The 21,484-nt window shown below is 40.3% G+C and overlaps 1 protein-coding gene across 3 annotated transcripts in view; it reads right to left on the bottom strand.

Moving 5' to 3' along the window:
• AP2B1 (adaptor related protein complex 2 subunit beta 1) overlaps positions 1-18,884 on the bottom strand; it is a 127,542-nt gene extending 108,658 nt beyond the window's left edge. For 2 of the 3 annotated variants that reach the window (XM_045985063.1, XM_045985065.1), the window contains exons 1-3: positions 18,753-18,884; positions 12,109-12,168; positions 5,937-6,042 (exon numbers count right to left, since the gene is read on the bottom strand). In XM_045985063.1, the coding sequence (XP_045841019.1) occupies positions 5,937-6,042; positions 12,109-12,145 (143 nt within the window). In that variant the 5' untranslated portion in view covers positions 12,146-12,168; positions 18,753-18,884. Of the gene's footprint in view, positions 1-5,936; positions 6,045-12,108; positions 12,169-18,752 lie in introns of those variants that run through there. The other variant, XM_045985066.1, reaches the window with a different exon arrangement.
• Between the last annotated feature and the right edge of the window lie 2,600 nt (positions 18,885-21,484).

Below are 21,484 nucleotides of genomic sequence, written 5' to 3'. Positions count from 1 at the left end.
GGGCTCTCTGCTCAGTGGAGAGCCTGTTTCCCTTCCTCTCTCTCTCTGCCTGCCTCTCTGCCTACTTGTGATCTCTGTCAAATAAATAAATAAAATCTTTAAAAAAAAACAAAAACAAAAAAAACGCAGACAAATGAAAATTTGAGTGTCCTCAAATAGAAAAGGAGTTTACACTTTTCCCAAGTTCGAGTCATTGCATGATTTACTACTCTCTTATAAAAGCCAAAGGAGAGTAGCTTTAGTTTGGAATGGCTCCCAAACCACTAGTTTGGAAGGATAGCTTATTTGATTTTAAAGTATAAGCTGTATTTTAAAAGTATAGGTTAACTATATTTTATGGGGCGCCTGGGTGGCTCAGTGGTTTGGGCCGCTGCCTTCGGCTCGGGTCGTGGTCTCGGGGTCCTGGGATCGGGTCCCGCGTCGGGCTCTCTGCTCGGCGGGGAGCCTGCTTCCCTCTCACTCTCTCTGCTTCCTCTCTGCCTACTTGTGATCTCTCTCTGTCAAATAAATAAATAAAATCTTTAAAATTTATATAGTACTTTGATAAGGCCTTGGGGGAAGGTTAATTACCAGGCTTATTTGATTTTAAAGTATAAGCTGTATTTTAAAAGTATAGGTTAACTATATTTTATGAGAGACTGGTAATTAACCTTCCCCCAAGGCCTTATCAAAGTACTATATAAATTTTAAATACCTTTTTAAAAAAGTTATTTGAGAGACAGAACATGAGTGGGAGGGGCAGAGAGAGAAGGAAGAGAATCCCAAGCAGACTCCATGCTGAGTGCAAAGCCCTATATAGGGCTTGATCTTACAACCCTGAGATCATGACCTGAGCTGAAACCAAGAGTCAGATGCTTAACGGACTGTGCCACCCAGGCGCCCCTAAATTTTAAATACTTCTTAACATCTTACAAGTACAGAAAAAGCAAATGTCAGGATATTTCTACAGGACAGAGAATTACTGAAATAACTAGTCACACAGCACAACTCCTGTACACACACAATAAACACAAAGTTATTTACAAAAAGATGGATTGCAAAGTCAAAGCATCCACCTTCTCTCCAACGAACGAAAGTCTTCTGAAAATCATTTAACCTGAATGTACATACCTAGTGTAGTTTCATGCACATGTAGATAATCAATAAACACTAATTAACACTCCTGCAAAATTAATGTTCTTTCCATTTCCTAGAATAACTCATGGACAAAACAACTGTAAAACTGGTAAATAAATGCGACATATTAACCAACAGTAAATTTAAGATCCTGGGTAATTTAATTCCAACAACATGCATAAGATCAAGAAGATCTCGATCAAGAACAAGTTCTAAAGGTAAAAACCGGGCGCCTAGGTGGCTCAGTTGGTTAAGTGATTGCCTTCTGCTCAGGTCATGATCCTGGAGTCCTGGGATCGAATCCCGCATCAGGCTCCCTGCTTGGCAGGGAGCCTGCTTGACCCTCCCTCTTCTGTCTCAAATAAATAAATAAAATTTAAAGGTAAAAACCCTTAAGCACCAACCTATAAAGCTAGAAACCTGAACTTTCCAGCATGGTAGCCACTAGTCATATGTAGCTACTCACTGGCAATGTGGCTGGTCTGAACTAAGATGTGATATATATATGTAAGACACATATTGGGAGCGCCTGGGTGGCCCAGTCGGTTGGATGTCTGCCTTTGGCTCGGGTCATGATCCCAGGGCCCAGGGATAGAGCCCCGCATCGGGCTGCCTGCTCTGCAGAGAGCCTGCTTCTGCCTGCTGCTCTGCCTACTTGTGCTCTGTCTGTCAAATAAACAAATAAAATCTTAAAGAAAAACAACAAACACACATTGGATCTTCAGACTTAGTATGAAAAATATAATGAGGGGCGCCTGGGTGCCTCAGTCAGCAGAGCATCTGCCTTCAGCTCAGGTCATGATTTCAGGGTCCTGGGATTGAGCCCAGAGTCCCTGCTGAGCAGGGAGCCTGCTTCCCCTCACTCTGTAGCTCCCCCTGCTTGTGGGCTCTCTTGTCAAATAAATAAATAAAATTAAAAAAAAAAAAAGAAAAATATAATGTAAAATACCTCATTAATAATTTTTATATTGATTTCATGATGAAATGGTACTTTGAATGTACTGTGTTAAGTAAAATATATTATTCAAATGAATTTTACATTTTTAATTTGGCTATCAGAAAATTTAAAATTATATATGCCCCACATTGTATTTCTATCAGACAGCACTGAACTTAAAGTTACTTGCAGGGGAGACTGAAATATGATAACCTATGAATACCTAATCTCTATTATTCTGCATCTTTGAGCTATCTAGGCACAGTACAAATTCCATCTCCTCCAAGAAGGGTTCTTCAACTGTTCCTATTTACATGGATCTCTCTTTCGAAGAACTCTTATTGTCTTTAATATATATATTCTGGTACCTATTACAAAACTATATGTTATTATTCCCTAATTTTTCAAATTTTGGGTCTCTTCAACTAAGACTGAGCCATCTATTATCCTTTTTAAATTATGACACATGGAATAGCATGAGCACAAATTATTAGCAATTAACAGATTAACAAGTAGTATTTACCAAGCATACAAAAGGAAACTCAAAGAGGTTTCACTTTTCTAGGATACAGAAATAACGTTGGTGAGAACACAAAAGTCCCACTAATGAAGTATGTTGAGTTTTACCAGTTCATCAGTACCAATGCTCTCAATCTAGATTTAATCCTTGGCAAAAACAGCCCGTCGATCCTGGACAGGAAAACCATAGCCTGTGCACCAAATACAGCCCAACACTACTTTTGTATGAGCTGTAAGCCAAAAGTGGTTTTCAGATGAATATTTTCTTTTTAAGATTTTATTTATTTATTTGACAGACAGATCACAAGTAGTCAGAGAGGCAGGCAGAGAGAGAGGAGGAAGCAGGCTCCCCGCTGAGCAGAGAGCCTGATGCGGAGCTCCATCCCAAGACCCTGGGATCATGACCTGAGCCGAAGGCAGGGGCTTTAACCCACTGAGCCACCCAGGCGCCCCTCAGATGAATATTTAAAACTGATTCGGTCATGATCTCGGGGTCCTGGGATCAGGCCCCGCATTGGGCTCTCTGCTCAGCGGGGAGTCTGCCTCCCCCTCCCTCTCTCTGCCTGCCTGGTTCTCTGCCTACTTATGATCTCTCTCTCTGTCAAATAAATAAATAAAATCTTAAAAAAAAAAAAAAAAAAGAACCAAATGCTAACAAACAAAACTCCAATAACAAAAGGCACCTCACAGCAGAAGGACCTGAAGCACAAGAAGATATCTGAGTCATTAATTGCCACCGTTTCCACCTGGGCTCCTGATCTGGTTAGGGGAACTGCTCTCACCCTCCTGGTCTCAGGAAACCCTTTACACTCTAAAAATTCTTGAGATCCCCAGAGAGCTTTTGTTCACGTGGGTTATACCTACTGATATTTTACGGTATCAGGAATTAAAACAGAAATACTTTAAAACACTGATCCATTTAAAATAATAAATGTATTTCATATTCACAAATATTTTAAAGTAAAAATGTTGTATTTTTTAAAAATTAAGATGACAGTGTTTTACATTTTTGCAAATCTCTTTAATGTCTGGTTTAAGAAAAAGACAGCTGTCTGGGATCAAGCCCCACATCCGGCTCTCTGCTCAGCAGGGAGCCCACTTCCCCCTCTCTCTGCCTGTCTCTCTGCCTGCTTGTCAAATAAATAAATAAAATCTTTAAAAAAAAAAAAAAAAGAAAGAAAAGCCAGCTGGATCTTCGTATTTGTTCCTGCATTCAACCTGTTGTAGAATACTGTTTGGACTAAAGAAAAAAAATCATACACATATGTTAATGGAAAAGGGAGCAGTATTTTAACAGCTTTATCAGATTAACTGAATATTCTTTGATTCCCTAAAAAGCTAGACAAATACTTTATTTTTTTCTTTTTTCAGTCTGCAAATGATAGTTCCCTGAAAGTTAGTTGGAGGGACACCTAGGTGGCTCAATGGGTTAAGTGTCTGACTTTTGGTTTCAGCTCAGATCATGATCTTAGGGTCCGTCATAGAATCAAGACCCTTATCAGGCTGTTCTCAGCAGGGAGTCTGCCTAAGATTCTCTCTCTCTCCCTCTGCTCTATTCCCACTTGTGTGTGCATGCTCTCTCCCTCTCTCTAAAATAAATACAATCTTTAAAAAAAAGTTAGTTGCAATGAGGAATCTGAAACCATGTCGAGCTTTTAATATTTAATTGCGTTAAAATGCATTCATTTATCAATTATTTTGACTAGATCTTTTACCCACGCATAGTTTTGTGATACATGCAGTGGTCATTTGGGAAATACTGGTTGAGTCATGCAGCTCTTCCCAATAACAACAAATTTCATCATATAAATTTGAATGTAAATAATTCATATAAATTTGAATGTAAATAATACATTCACTAATTTCATTACCAAGCTCATTTGAAAAGTCTGTAAGTATTGGGAAGCTGTCAAGCTCATGTTGTGAGATACAAGTTTTCCAACAATCTAATTTTTACTTTAAAGCTCAGAATGTATCCAATGTCAAATTTTTTCTCTAGAAGTGACAGGTTCACTTTGTTCATTTTTGATAAAATGTCTCCCAAATACTGAAGTCTGATTAACTATAACCTATCAATCATTTTTTCACTTAAAAATGGGGTTGCCGGGGCGCCTGGGTGGCTCAGTGGGTTAAAGCCTCTGCCTTCGGCTCAGGTCATGATCCCAGGGTCCTGGGATTGAGCCCCACATCGGGCTCTCTGCTCTGTGGTGAGCCTGCTTCCTCCTGTCTCTCTGCCTGCCTCTCTGCCTAGTTGTGATTTCTCGCTGTCAAATAAATAAAATATTAGGGGCGCCTGGGTGGCTCAGTGGGTTAAAGACTCTGCCTTCGGCTCAGGTCATGATCTCAGGGTCCTGGGATCGAGCCCCACATCGGGCTCTCTGCTCAGCAGGGAGCCTGCTTCCCTTCCTCTCTCTCTGCCTGCCTCTCTACCTACTTGTAATCTCTGTCTGTCAAATAAATAAATAAATAAATCTTTAAAAGAAAATTAAAAAAATAAAATATTAAAAAAAAATGGGGTTCCCAATTCAAACAATTGTGCAAGGGTTTTTCTCCAAGTCAACCACCACTTTGCTATGCAGCAAAAGTGCTTTATGCATAATTCCTGCTTTATCACATGGAATTTTAAAATGACCTATACTCAAGATTCAAAGCTTAATAAAATAAATTTTTAATGCTTCATGAAAAATAGTCTTAAGTATAACTGCCTATTTCCCCTCCAAGTATATAGTGGTGATGAATACAATGACTACTATTACAGTTTGGCACTGCTCCCTTGATTCACACTAAGGTACCTGCAGTGCAAATGTTAGCACAGTAAAAAAGGCAAATAATACCCGAATATTATTATAAGGACAGCTTTGACCTCACAAATCCCCTGAAAAGGATCCTCGGGGCCTGTGATAATCTGTACCTATTTCCAAATGGTCTGGCTGAATTACAGGGGGAAAAAAAGAGACAAAATGGACTTTGTTAACATTGATTTTCATCTTTAATTCAGTAACTGAATCTACAGTTGTAGAGTTAAGGACACTAGCTTGAGCCGATTAAAGAAGAAATGAGCTTCTGCTTTTCAGTACACTTTTAGCATCTTCTCTAGAACTACTACAACAGAAGACGTGTAACTGTGCCAGCTCTCAAGAGGTTTTAGGTTAGATCTCAATGCAACAAAATCAAACTGGTTTCATTCTTCAAAAAAACTTAAGTCACAGAGTTAATGTAAAAGCAAACACTTCCTCATGATCTTTCGGTGGGACAAACCCGTTTTTATGGATTCTATGATTACAACAGTTAAACAAAAAGCAGTAGAAGCCATAAAATAGGGTATGGGTCTAAAGTGACCAACAACAGGAGTGATTACCCTTACCTAACGTCCTTTCCCACAGTCATGGCAGCAATCACTTTCTTCACAGCCTCCTTCCTCTTTTCTTTCTTTTCATTGTTGAGTTCAGCCTTTAATTCAAAGATTTCTCCTACAAAAGAAGAGAGCAAACTGGTGAGATCCTAGGACCAGAAAACTAGACCGGAATACTCTAATACATAACATGACCACTGACCAGAGCCAGGGCAGCAATTGAAGAAGAGAATTTAAAAACTACAGGACAGGTATAATTCAAATCCACAGACTATTAATTGACCCACTGATAACAATACCATCTTTGAGATTATGGCCAGAGAACGTAAGAACGTAAAATCCAGATCTTAGGAAGTGTATGGGCGGGGAAAAAACAAATCTCATGATAGGGAGAGAGTGGCATCTGACTGACGAAGATCTTCCATCAGAATTTCAAGGTCCCAGGGAAATAATAAATGTAGGCATGAACCTACATTTATTTGGTACAAACCAGTCTTTTTTTTTTTTTTTTTAAAGATTTTATTTATTTATTTGATGGACAGAGATCACAAGTAGGCAGAGAAGCAGGTAGAGAGAAAGGAGGAAGCAGGCTCCCAGCTGAGCAGAGAGCCCAATGTGGGGCTTGATCCCAGGACCCCAGGATCATGACCTGAGCTGAAGGCAGAGGCTTTAACCCATTGAGCCACCCAGGTGCCTCACCAGAGTCATTTCTAAAGGCACAATCTTTAATGAGTGCTCAGTTTCTACACAGTGAAATGCCAGGGCTGTCATGGTAATAATCCTCAACTGGTTTTATTTTTTTATTTTTTTTAAAGATTGTATTTATTTATTTGATAGAAATCACAAGTAAGCAGAGAGGCAGGCAGAGAGAGGTTGGGGGAAGCAGGCTCCCCGCCGAGCAGAGAGCCCGATACGGGGCTCGATCCCAGGACCCTGAGATCATAACCTGGGCCGAAGGCAGAGGCTTTAACCCATTGAGCCACCCAGGCGCCCTCCTCAACTGGTTTTAAAAGAAAAAACAAAAGACAAAAAAGCAGTTGGCTACTCCCAGTTCAACCTTCCCTCTATAGCCTTAAACTCTTCTATAATACTGCCTCATTTTCCGCCATGTTTAGGACTGTGCTTGATGTTCATTTTTTTTTTAAAGATTTTATTTATTTATTTGACAGAGAGAGATCACAAGTAGACAGAGAGGCAGGCAGAGCGAGAGAGAGAAGCAGACTCACCGCTGAGCAGAGAGCCCGATGCGGGACTCGATCCCAGGACCCTGAGATCATGACCTGAGCCGAAGGCAGCGGCTTAACCCACTGAGCCACCCAGGCGCCCTTGATGTTCATTTTAACCAGATCTCATTCACCACTATAGAAACAGTGGGGGCAGCAAACTATGTGATCCGCTAAAGCCTTTTAGGACGGAAAGGATGGAACTGGTAAGAAACATGGAAGCTGAGCACTAAAAAAGCTTGTTACATCAATATCCAGTGCCAGCAAGGCAAACAAAGTTGTAAAGATCGGTTTTATTTTAATCAACAAATGCAAAAATAGCACAGCCCAAAAGCGGCCCCTTTAGAGTCATTCCCCTCTCCACCAAGTCCTCTCCTGCCAAATCCAGCTCTTAGGGTTCCCATCATTTACTTCTAGGAACAGTAAAGGACAAGCAGCAGGGTTTCAGAAGTCTGCACTGTGAAAAGCAGCAGGAGCTGAAGAATCAAAACAGGATGTAACTGAAACTATTCCAATTCTAGCATAAACTTAAAGAATATTTTCCAGTGGCAGTTCTGGTGGGTGTTGCAGGAAGTGAAAGGAACACAGTCTATCCATTTTTTAAAATGTGGTATTTACCCAGCCATGATGCAATCTGTTAAGTCTTAAACTTTTACAGATCACCGAATTAAAAAAGGTTACCAGGATTCATTACAAGAGAAGGTTTGAAGAGTCAGGTGAGGGGTTTTTTAAAAAATTAAATATTTAATTAATTTATTTAAATATTATTTAAATAAAGAAAGAAAGGGAGGAAGAGGGAAAAAAATCTCAGACACCCTGCTGAGGGTGGGGCCTGTTGTGGGGCTCAATCCCACAACCCTGAGATGGTAAACTGAGTCAAAACCAAGATGCAGTTAACTAACTGAGCCAGCCAGATGTCCCAAGTTAGGTGAGTTTTTAAATGACATCTTTTTATGTCAATATAGACAATATCTTGGTCATCAAAGCATACATGATGTTAAGAGAATAAATATCATTTCAGAGCATCAGAAAAAAAGCTGAAAATGAGCAACAAGCAGGGTTAATGGTTTTTGTGAAGTGTGACTAATAAAGATAGAGAAGTTGGGTGGGAGCCACGGAGTGCATGATTTGAGACATGGCATCTCATACATACAATTTTACTAAATTCTTCCATTTTTTTCCTTCTCCCCCTAATCAAATCTACCAAGCACTGCTGGTAGCTAGCAATGGTTCTCAATCTTGGCTGCACATTGGAGAAATGTGAGGAGCTTTAAAAAATCTGCACAGCCAGGTAATATCCCAGACCAGTGAAATCAGGGTGTCTCAGGTGGAGGGAACCAGACATGAGTACTGTTTTACATTTCCTTGGTTGACTCCAATGTGTAGGCAAGGTTGAAAGCCACTGACTAGAAGTTGATAAAATTAAGAAACTCACTATGGAGTTTCCATATTGTTACAAAAGAGCTTGTTCACTCTTAAATAATTCCAAATGACCAAAAACAGGACAGATTTGCTTACACTTTCTACAAAATATTTTAGTGCTCTTTGTTCCCTTCAGGACACCAAAGGGTGTCCTGTTTTGGGGTTTTTAAAATTTTGGGGGTTTTTAACATTTTTTTAGTAAGAGTCTGAGTAATCTCTACATTCAACATGGGCCTCAAACTCACCATCCCAAGATCAAGAGTCCCATGCTCCACTGACCGAGCCAGCCAGGTTTTTAAAAAATTTTAAAAAATAATAATAATTTCAATTTTAAAAGTTGCAAGATTTGGGCACCCGTGTGGCTCAGCTGGTTAAGTGTCTGACTCTTAATTTCAGCTCAGGTCATGACCTCAGGGTCCTGGGATCCAGCCCAGGTTGGGCTCCACACTCAGTGAGGAGTCTACTTAAGGATTCTCTCTCTCTCCCTTTTCCTTTGTCCCCCACCAGTCTTCTCTCTCTCTCTCTCCCAAATAAATAAAAACCTTAAAAAAAAAAGTTGCAAGATTCCCCAATTGTTAACAGTGTGCCACATTTGCTTGATGATACTTTCTATATATTTCCATGTTTTTTTTCCGAATCATGTAATAGTAAACAGCAGCCATCATGTCTCTTCAGCTCCAAATAGGTCAGTGTATATAATTTCTAACAATGACTATCTTACTAACCATAATGCAATGATCAAAATCAGGAAATTTAACACTGATACATCGTCATCATCTAATCTATGGACTTAATTTATTTGATAATATCCTTCATAGCAATTTTACCACCGTCCCCCTCAGGCCAGGATCCAATCTAGGATCATCCAGGATCACGTTATATTTATTGTCATGCCTCTTTAGTCTTAATCTGAAACAGTTCTTCAGCCTTTGTCTTTTAGGATACTGACATTCTTTAAAGGTATAGGCCAGTTATCTGATAGAATGCCCTCAGCTTGGGCTTATCACAGATGTTCCTTCATGATTACACTGAGGTTATGCATTTTGACAGGCATAATTCTTTGGGAAGGTTATGTTCTTCTCAATGCATGACACCAAGAGACAAATAATGTTAATGTGTCCCATTACTGGTGATGTTAACATCAAATACTTGGTTAAGGTGGTAAATATCAGGTCCTGATACTATAAAGTTGCTATTTTTTCCTTTGTAATTAGTAATTTGTGAAAGGAAACCTTGAGACAATTTAAATGTCCTGTTCCTCATTGAACTTTCACCTACTAGTCGTTTTAGCATTCACTGATGGCTCTTGATTGAATTAATGGTAACTATGAGTTATGTGTAGATAATGTATTAATTGATGGGTTACAATCCACTACTATAATCACTTTTTCTACTGCTCAAATTATCTTAAATTTAGTGACTGGAAGCCCTTTCAAACTATGTTGCTTCTTGACATGTCCCACTATTTTTTTAGAACTCCCTTGCTTTATGGCATAAGATGTTCATGTTCATCTTGTACTTTCCCTTCACTTACCGTGGAATCAGTTATTTCTCCAAAGAGTCCTGCTTCCTTAGTGGGAAATTATATTTAGAAACCAAAGGGTATTAGGTGTCCTTTGCATCTACTTTGACTTGAAGGAAATTAGAATATTTAATCAGAAACTCCGTTAGTGGGGCGCCTGGGTGGCTCAGTGGGTTAAAGCCTCTGCCTTCAGCTCTGGTCATGATCTCAGGGTCCTGGGATCAGGTCCCGCATCAGGCTCTCTGCTCACCAGGGAGCCTGCTTCTTCCTCTCTCTGCCTGCCTCTCTACCTACTGTGATCTTTGTCTGTCAAATAAATAAAAAATTAAATTAAAAAAAAAAAAGAAAGAAACTCTGTTAGAGTATTGAGAAAGCATGACTCACACATAGGAGACATTCAATAAACATTTTCTGAATAAATAAATAGAATGAATAAGTCAAGGGAGATGGACTCTGTGGTTTTTTTTTTCTTTTAAAGATTTGTATCTATTTATTTGAGAGAGAGAGTGAGAGCAAGAGAGATCACAGAGGGAAAGGGAGAAGCAGACTGCCCACTGAGAAGGTAGCAGGATATGGGGCTCTAACCCAAGACCCTGAAATCATGACTTGAGCTGAAGGCAGATATCAACCAACTGAGCCATCCAGATGCTCCAAAGCTGGTCTGTTTTTAAAGGGAGGGCCATCTACAGCATTAGAAAGGAGCTGTTATTTGGAAACTATTTTACAAAAGATGAGGAAGCTGGATTTTCCCAGGAAGAATCCCTAGTTCCTATCCCCACAGCCGTATGTACAAACCAGTATATTTTATATATATATACATATATGTATATATATACATACACACACACACTTATATTTTAGAGATTTTTACTTTATACACACACACACACACACACACACACACACTCTCTCTTTAAAGATTTTATCTGAGAGTGAGAGGATACATGCCCATGCGCATAGGGAAGCGGGGAGAGAATCCTCAAGCAGACTCCATGCTGAGTGTAGAGCCCAACATTGGGCTTGATCTCATGACCCCAAGATCATGACCTGAGCCAAAATCAAGAGTCATACACTCAACAGACTGAGCCACCTATTATATTTCTGATTACAAAGACGATGAGGTTAATAAATTCAAAGCTATTTTCAAGTAATCCACAGACTATGACCTAAAAATCATGGAACTGTCTCTAGAGGTTCCCTTTTATTTTTTTTAAACATTTAATTTATTTATTTGACTGAGAGAGAGCACAAGCAGGGGGAGAAGCAGGCTCCCTGATGAGCAGGGAGCCAGATGTGGGGCTCGATCCCAGGATCCTGGGATCATGACCTGAGCCAAAGACAGACACTTAAGGACTGAGCCACCCAGGCATCCTTGAGGTTCCGTCTTAAGTACAAAGAATGTATTTAGACAACACCCAAAGAATGAGGTAAATCTATATATGGAGGGATATGAAAATATCAAGTTTCTATGTACTGTTGCATGACCTTTTTTTTTTTAAAGATTAAAAACTGCTTAATCATATGGATTAATACTTTCATTTATATGCATAGAAAAAAACTAAGGATACACCTGAGTTCACCTCAGGAACTAGAATAAGGAGAAAGAGAATTGCATTTTTATTTTTTACGTGACCTATATTGCTTTAATAGTACTCTTTGTTATAAAATATTTCCAAGTTAAAAAAAAAAGACAGAGAGAATGAATGCGCTGCTGCTGCTGCTTCTGCCTTCCTCAGATCTACCAATCTTCAATGGATCCAAATTGGATCTCATCCTCTTACCAAAATAGAACCTTCAACTCAAAATCATGTGCATCATAGTCCTATCTTTACAAACCTATCCTTTAACAATTTATTCAAATACCCTGTTCTATACAAACAATAGATCCCCAATGAGATGGTCCACAATATGCACGTCTGAAGAGGTCAGGAACATTCTAGGGGGAACAATCTGACACTACAACTTTTGAAGAAACTCAAAGAACTCAAAAGTTCTTTGATCAAGTTTTCGTACTTACCTTTTTTATTGGTTGTGAAGTACTTGGAGTCAGTCATGGTTTTGGATCTTTAATGTGCACCTATAACAAGAGAAGAAAAATTGATTTATCCAATTTAGTGATGTCCAGCAAGGCATTTGATTAATTTTAATAACATTTATAAGAATTTCTATACTCAGGGGCACCTGGGTGGCTCAGTGGGTTAAAGCCTCTGCCTTCGGTTCAGGTCGTGATCCCAGGGTCCTGGGATCGAGCTCCGCATTGGGTTCTCTGCTCAGCAGGGAGCCTGCTTCCCCCTCTCTCTGTGCCTGCTTTTCTGCCTACTTGGGATCTCTGTCTGTGAAATAAATAAATAAAATCTTTAAAAAAAAAAAAAAAGAATTTCTATACTCAAAAATGGGTATTTTCTTCCTTACCACCATTACTGGTGATTCAAGACATGCAAAGATAATTAGGAATGTTAACTCTTGCCTCAAAGAACTAACTGGGGCAAAATCCATAGGCTAAATGTCATGAATTGATAATCTATTACGGCCTTGTGATTTTATCCATAATTATCTCCTCCAAGCCTCCAAGACCTAAAGCTGGACCTTTCTGCAAATATATCTTCAATTAGGCACTCAAATATTAAGATAAGAAAAAGTTTGTTTTGAAAGATCTCCCCATTACTTTCTATTAAGGAAAATCTGATTTACTCCCTACCTCAAGATGGAGTCATTCCAAAGCACATATCCTGAAGCAATAGTAAAGTTGAAAGAGAAAACTGTGCCAACCTATTCACCATTACATGAATCTCTTGAAAAAAGGAATCTCAGAATAAAAAACCTACATTAATAGGACAATATTCTTTCACAACAAATCTCTAGAGGCAAATATGCCTCACACATGAATTTCTTATAGTTTTCATATTTCCAACTATCTATACTTAGCCCAAAAGTATTCCCAAATAATAAATAATATCACTTTACAGTTAAAAACAAGGCAAAAAAAAAAAAAGAAGATATTTATTCGTCACATTGCATACAAAAAAGAATCAGAAGGTGTTAAAACTCAAAAGATCATGGATCCCAGCCTCAAGTTAATGCTTCAAGTTAAATGGAAAATTAATCCAACTTGACACATGGTTCTACCAGTGAAACAAAAGGGCATGGACTGGCCACATTTCTCCCCCTAATGAGACAATGTTTTCTGATTTAAGAAACTTTTAAGACTTTGTCCAAGGTAGTTGATATCTTTAACTGTATTTAAATTTTCATGTAGTAATATTCCTTCTGCACTCAAAAATGTGTATCTTCTTCCTTACCATCCTCATTAACAATATTTATTACCAAATTTAGGACTGATGCCTGGCACCTGCTCATTACTGTCAAGCCAAAACAACATGAATGATAATACGTTTGGCAAACTTGAGTGATACCACATTTGGCAAACAACAGTAAATATGGATCAGAGAGAAAAGACCCAAGCAATAAACAAATCAATGTAATTAAGGAAAATAAAAAAGAGCCAAATAAACATGAAATAATGAAAAAAGCCTGGCTCAAATCTGATCTCTACATTGTGCTACTTGGACAGCCTAAGGGAAATTAAACTCAGCTGAGCTCTTTCCAAGTAGCTACTATTTACAGTCTGATCCTTATGCAAGAGTGCTTTTGGTTGAACCAGAATTTCCCTGAATTACCTTCTATGTGAGCTAGAACTCACAAATATTAGAGAATACAGAAATTCCCATTCTGATATAATTAAAAATTAACCTCTGACAGGGGCTTGCTTTATACAATATTTTCATAATGCCTTCCTAGCAAAAATTCAAAGAATGTTATAATTATTTAATCCATTCACAATGTACACTAAATGTGAAATGGGCAAATTGAAGAAAGGAGCCCTTCATGTATAAGATCTGAAATAAATCTGAAGTTATTATGTAAGAACTTCCACATACAAAGAGAGAAATCACTATACAGAAATGATTTCTAGAACCTGAGAGCCAGAGCTCAAGGCCAATATGGTCTGTCTAGGATGTTATTATGCCATCTTAAGTCCAACAGAATCCTCAAAACTTAAAACTTACTTAGGATTTAAAAACATAATCTGGGGGTGCCTAGGTGGCTCAGTTGTTAAGCCTCCATCTTCGGGTCAGGTCACGACCCTGGGATGGAGCCCCACGTCGGGCTTCCTGCTCTGTGGGAAGCTTGCTTCTCCCCCTCCCACTCCCCCCGCCTGTGTTCCCTCTCTGGCTGTCTCTCTCTGTCAAATAAATAAAAATCTTTAAAAATAAATACATACATACATACACACACAATCTGGATGGTATTTTTCACTGTTTCTTTGAAAAAAGGCACAAAAGTTGTTCTTTTTTCTAAAGATCTCATAAACGTATGCACATACTGAATTCTTAACAGGAATTTTAACCACACTCTGTTAATGATAAAATTAACCTAGTCTTAAATTCTGCCTTTACGGGGCACCTGGGTGGCTCAGTGTTAAGGTTAAAGTCTCTGCCTTGGGCTCGGGTCATGATCCCAGGGTCCTGGGATGGAGCCCCACGTCGGACTCTCTGCTCAGCAAGGAGCCTGCTTCCCCTCTCTCTCTGCCTGCCTCTCTGCCTACTTGTGATCTCGTCTGTCAAATAAGTAAATAAAATCTTAAAGCTCTGCTGGCACCATTTAAAAAAAAAATTCTGCCTTTATTAGTGACCCACACATTTCACTACCTCCCTTAAATTTCTTTGTCAAGGAATATATATCTGTCCCATTCACTGGGAGCACTGTGTTCTTAACTAAGGAACAATGTACCCACCCACAAAATTTCAGGGAAGGGAGACAAGTCATCTTAACTCCTAAAATAAGAACCCCTGCTCTTAAAGAAAGGGAGAAACCTATCACTCTTAGCTACCACTGTTGTAAACAACATAATGAAGCATCCCTGACCCATATTGACAGGGAAACATACCTGCCTTAAGCCAAAAGAAAACTCCCAAGAAAAATGAAAGTAGTCCAAACAAAAACAAGTGGGAAGAGGTGGTGGTTGCACAACACTAAGAATGTACTAAATGTCACTCAACTGTTCACTTTAAAATGATTAATTTTATGTTATGTGAATTACACTTCAAAAAACTATATATGGGGCATATGGGGCTCAGTGGGTTTACCATCTGCCTTCCACTCAGGTCATGATTCCAGGGTCCTGGGATGGGGCCCTGCATCAGGCAGGAGCCTGCTTCTCCCTCTCCATGCTCCCTCACTCTCTATCCTTCTCTCTCAAATAAATAAATCTTTTTTTTAAATTATGTACTTTTTAAATGAGATAATCACATGCCGAAGATGAACATAACCAGGTTCTCAAAAATACAGGATGGTGAAAACTGCAGCCTGCATTAGAAGCCAAAGAAAAAGCAGCTAAGATAGAGCTGAAAAAAATAAGAAGTAAAATATTTGCTGAAGAGCCTCAAAAATCAAGCTCTTCCTGGAAAAAAAAATATATATATATATTTTTTTTTCCTAGAGGAAACCCCAGGAAAAAGTAAAGCCATCATGGAGTCTGAACTCACACCACCTTCCCACCAGATAAACTAGACAAGTCACTGACTGTTCTAGGACCTGCGGTATGGCCTTGGGATACTGCTAAACAATGGCTACCACAGGGAAAGCACACACTCACTCTTGTTCTAGCCCGGCTAGCCCGGCTAGCCCGGCGTGTGATGCCAGCATTTTCAGAGAAAGCCTCCCTCCCTACACGGGATGATATATCTGGATTTAACATAACCTAGTTTCTACCAAATACAGGTTGTGAAAGACCCTTCTCTTCTATTCCCCCCTCCTTACAGTGCCCCTAAAGAAAATAAGGCCAGAAAAAAATAGGGTCTCAACGTCAAATGGCTCTCTGGGAAATGGTAGCTAAATTAGACTTGGTGAGGCCACTAAATCCCTTCTTCTCACACAAAGTTGGCTTTACACAGTCTGGTGCCTGTAGCAAAAAAACTGGCTGGAGCTAACCCAATTACAGGGCAGAAAGGCCATTTAAGACATCTTTCGTTACAAGGGTGAGAAGCACTGAGATTTCAAACATTTTTTTTTTTCAAGATTTTATTTATTTGACACAGAGGGCACACAGGCTCCCGGCTGAGGAGAAAGCCCCATGTGAGGCTCAATCCCAGGACCCTAAAGATAATGATGACCTAAGCCAAAGGCAGATGCTAAACCAACCGAGCCACCCAGGCACCCCTCAAATATTTCAATAATTAGATATTTCAATGCAAAGATAATAGTGTCTTCCATTATCATGTAGCTCATAAGAAATCACAAGACTCCTAATTATAACAAACACATCTGCTATTATTTTTTTTAAGATTTTATTTATGTATTTTAGAGGGAGTTTGTGGCAGGGAGGAGCAGAGGGAGAGGGACAAGCAGACACTGCGCTGAGCTCAGAGCCTGACATGGGGGCTCAATCCCATGACCCTGACATCATGATCTGGGCACAAATTAAGAGCTGGAGGCTCAAATAACTGAGCCACCCAGGCACCCCCACACCTGTGATTTCTATTTAACTATGTCAGACTACTAAGTAATTTAATATTATACAGTAAGAAAGAAGTTCAAAAGTTTTACATCCAGTTTTTTAAAATTTTATTTGAGAGAGAGAGAGAATGAGCAGGGAAAGGGGCAGAAGGACAAACAAGCTTCTCACTGAGCATGGAGCCAGACATGAATCCCAGGATCCTGAGACCATGACCTGAGCCAAAGTCAGACGCCCAACACACTGAGCCACTCAGGTGCCCCAAGTTTTACACCCAAATTTTTTTTTTTTTAAGGTTTTATGTATTCATTTGAGAGATAAAGCACAAGCAAGGGGAGAGGCAGAGGGAGAAAGACTCCTCTCTGAGCAGGGAGCCCAATGAAGAGCTCCATTCCAGGACCCTGGGATCATGACCTGAGCCAAAGGCAAATGCTTAACCGACTGAATCACCCAGGTGCCCCTTACATCCAATTTTTTTTCTTTTTAAGATTATATTTACCTATTTGACACAGAGAAAGAGACAGCAAGAGAGGAAACACAAGTACGGGGAGTGGGAGAGGGAGAAGCAGGCTTCCTGCTGAGCAGAGAACCCAATGCAGGCTCAATTCCAGGACACTGGGATGATGACCTAAGACAAAAGCAGAGGCTTAACGACTGAGCCACCCAGACACCCTCTTCCACCCAATTATTAACTGAAATAGCAAACTCTGGAAAACTTAAGCCTAGAAGTAAAGAAGGAAGAAAGAAGAAGGTATCGTCTCTAATTCACTGCGTGCTCAGCTTGGGTCAAACCCACACATAAAATGTAGTATTTTTAAATATGGATGTTTAAGGGCTGGGGCGGGGGGGGGGGGGGGGAATGAACTGAACTTTCTTGAGTCTCAATTCACAGAATGTTAACTCTGTGTTAATTTTACCACTCAACTTTCATTGAGGCTGTTTGCAGAACACACTGTCCTTTCCGCTTCCTCGGGAGTTTAAACTGTTAAGGTACCTGCAAACAGTTCTCACCTTACCACCACGCTTAGTCATCACTGGAATGTGTTACACGCTTTCTTGTACAGTTGCATCTCCTCCATCTGCTTTCCATTATTACTTTGTAAGTGTACCCTGAGGCTAAGCAATACAGGCATACCAGAAACTTAATTAATCATTTAAATTGTCCCTCATTCAGACCACTTTCTGGGTCATTCCGCCTTTTCGAAACTTACTGTGCTTTCTTTACTTTTTCTTTTCAACCTCAATATTATCGTAACAGTATCTGGCATTTCAAACACCTTTCTATTTCTTTTAAAAATCAAAGTTTAATTAAGTATCAACACTTTATGCACACTGCTTCATAATGAAACAGCCAGGTAAGTTCAATAAAAGCCTCCCCCCAGGTAGAAGACTGCTCTGAAAAGACACAACTTAAATTAATCCTTTGGATTCAAAGAATATGGTAATAACAGGACATTCCAGTTTCTTTGCCTCTGGCTTAGTCTACAGCCTTTCCCAAACCAGAACATTCCTGCTAAGCCCAGAAAGAAAAAATTCGGGGCTGATTTACCCCTATTTGCTTCCCCCTCTCTCACATCGGGTCTGAAGGTTTCCCTTCCCCCAAGGGTCAGGAATTCCTCTTCTGCCCCAGGTGGTCAAGATTCTTGCGATATATTCCTCCATTACGAGATGGGAGAGAGGAGTCATTTAACCTCAAATTACGGGAGACAGGAGAGTGCTGCCCGTCAATGGACAAACCTGTGGGGGAATTCCTTTCGCCCTCTACTTAGCTGGTCAAGTCCCAGCCTCTGAATGAACAACGCCAAGCGGGGCAGAAGGAAGGTTCTCCCGTTTGGCCTCCAGCATCTACTGGCCACACCCCTGGCCTCTGGCCCCAACCCCCGACCTCGAACATATCCTTCCTCCCGTGCCCTCCGCCCCACCAATTCCCAGCCGCCACACCCGAGAATTCCCTCGCCAGGCCGGAGCCGTGGAGTCCCTCTCTCCAACCCTCTTCCTCACAACGGTCACACCCGACGTCTCACTTCATCCTCAACGGTCACGCTCCTAGGATTTCTTCTCCCCCACCCCACCAGCCTCCAACTCAACCTGGGGGCCCCCTCCCATCAATGAGGGACACACCCCGAAGTTAGCCGCCTTGAACTCACCGGAGGCGAGGGCGGGGGTGGCAGCAGCAGCCAGAGAGCACGGCCCGAGTGGTGGTGTAATGGTTTCCTGCACGTCACGACTCCTTCTCCAGGCCTAAGCCACTGCGCAAAACCCACTTTGCCAGGGACAAAGATGGTGGACAGGAAACTCTGACGTCAGACAACCTCGACGTTTACCGTCATCCCTGCGCGCGGGAGAACCAGAAAGGTGGCGATCTCTGTCCCCTTGGAAACGGACTGGTCTTTTTTGTTTTTTGTTTTTTGTTTTTGCGTGGAAACTGGAGACTGGATCCAAGAGGAAGTTCGGGGGCTATGCAGAGGACTATATTAAACAAACTGACATTCCCTGGATTTGTTTCCTCGCACAGGTCTCTAAAACCTCTCACATGCAAGAGATTGAAATCTCGTTTCTTTTATTAAAAAAAAATGTTAAGGCTCAGCTGATTTCGTAGGCCAGCTCAGGACTGTGGACAATGGTGAGAATGTGACTGGGAAATCACTTAACATGTCCTTAATCTTAGTCTTTTCTGCGAAATGAATCATCTCTCTCTGGCTTGTGAAATTTAAATGGGATAATGTAAGTAAAGCACTTGGCTTATAGGAGTGCTTACACAAAAATAAGTTACATTTGGAAACCAAGACCTAGAAATCTCTGTACCTCTCCCTCACTTTTGCTGTGAACCTAGAACTGCTCTAAAAAGAGTAAGATTTTAATTAAAAAAAAAAAATGTGGAGAGCGAGAGAGCCTGGAGCAGAAGTTGAAGAAACCAAAATGCAAAGCGGACTGCAAAGTAGAAAGAAAGAAGGAAAAGCAGATGGTTTTAATGTTTCGGCATGTTTTTAGAGTTCTATGAAAGTAGGAACTATACCAGTCTGTTCATTCCTCTATCTCTGAGACCTAGCCCCCCTTCCCCAAAATTTGTTGAATGCATAAATGTATTGAGTGGTCAACAATATCAGTTGCTATAGAGAAGAGGAGGAAGGGCTCAAGTGTCCAAGGATTTAGCAGCATAAAGGTGTTTGATATCATGGTGCCTGGGTGGCTCAGTCAGTTAAGCAACCAACTCTTGATTGCAGCCCTGGTCATGATTGCAAGGTTGAGATTGAGCCCCACATGGCTGTGCACGGGGCATGGAGTCTCCTTAGGATTCTCTTTGTCTACTCCCTGCCCCGGCCCCCCTCCCTCTGAATAAATAAGTAAGTAAATAAATAAATAGTCTTTGATGTTATTGCTGGGACCATCAGTAAAGATATGAAGGCAAAAGCCATGCTGCAGAAGTGTGAGGATGAATGGAAGGCAAGTACATGAAATCAGGAGTTGTAACTCCTAGCTGCAGGACGCCTGGATGGCTCAGTCAGTTAAGCTTCTGCCTTTGGCTCAGGTCATGGTCCCAGAGTCTTGGGATCAAGTCCCACTTCTGGCACTCTGCTCAACTGGGAACCTGCTTTGCCCTCTGCCTGCCACTCCCCCTGCTTGTGCTCACTCTCTGTCAAACAAATAAATAAAAAATCTTTTTAAAATATGGCTGAAAAGAGTATATAGGATATTTAAGAGAGAAAATAGCAAAAATTTTTTAAGTTTTTTTAAAGTTTTAAGTTTTTAAAGTCATACATTTTCTTTATACTATGCTTTCTTTACACTATACTATACTACTTTTCTTTATACTATACTATCATGAACCATGAGTTCAATGATTGTTCCCACCCATAAGACTCCTAAAGCTCTATTTCTAACCTTGACCTATTCCCAACTTCACCACCAAATGCTCACCACACTGATGAAAAATTCTATATTTATTATGGCCCACCCAAATTAAATAAATCATGAGATGAAGGAGGGGGGATGTTGAAAAACCTGGTCCCAGAAATCACAGGTGGATTTTGTAAAAAAGATCCCACCAGAAAAATCTTTATTAAAGGACTTTTATTTTATTTTATTTATTTGACAGATCACAAGCAGGCAGAGAGGCAGGCAGAGAGAGGAGGAAGCAGGCTCCCTGCCGAGCAGAGAGCTCGACGCGGGGCCTGATCCCAGAACCCTGAGATCATGACCTGAGCCGAAGGCAGAGGCTTAACCCACTGAGCCACCCAGGCGCCCCTATTAAAGGACTTTGATTCATGTCCTTCTCCTATTCAAAAACTTTTAACAGCTCCTCAATGCCTAGTAAGTCCAAACCTATCCTTCCCTCAGTTTCCCCATCTCTATGCTCTTTAGTTTTCTCATCTGTAAAATAAGGGAAATAGTAATATTCTATCATAATATTATTATAAGGACAAAGGGAATTAATATAGGTAAAACACTTAGAACTACAACTGCACATAGTAGGACTATGCAGCATTTGCTACAGTTGTGATTATCTCAATAAATTACCCTAAATTGATCAAGCCAGAAACCTGAAGAGTCATTCTTGAATTCTCTCTCCCTTAATGGTCACATCCAAACCACGTCCAAGTTGTCAGTCTACCTTCAAAATAAACCTGTAATTCATCCAATCCCCTCTATTTCACCTCATTAATCTAAGCCACCACCTATTGCCTGGGCTACCAGAAACCTCAATTTTCCTCCCAACCATTATCCATACAGCAGCCAGGTTATTTAACTTTTCTCAAGTGTGTAACACACATTTTTAAGAGGTGCACACATAATAAATGTAAACTTTGGAAGAATTTTCACAAAGTAAACAACCACATAAACATTACAGGATCATCTTAAAAATACAAACCTCATCATG

This window comes from Meles meles, chromosome 18 (assembly GCF_922984935.1).
Source record: "Meles meles chromosome 18, mMelMel3.1 paternal haplotype, whole genome shotgun sequence".
In the NCBI taxonomy this organism is placed as follows: domain Eukaryota; kingdom Metazoa; phylum Chordata; class Mammalia; order Carnivora; family Mustelidae; genus Meles; species Meles meles.
Note: the sequence above shows the minus strand (reverse complement) of the source record. Positions and strands in the feature narration are given on the sequence as shown.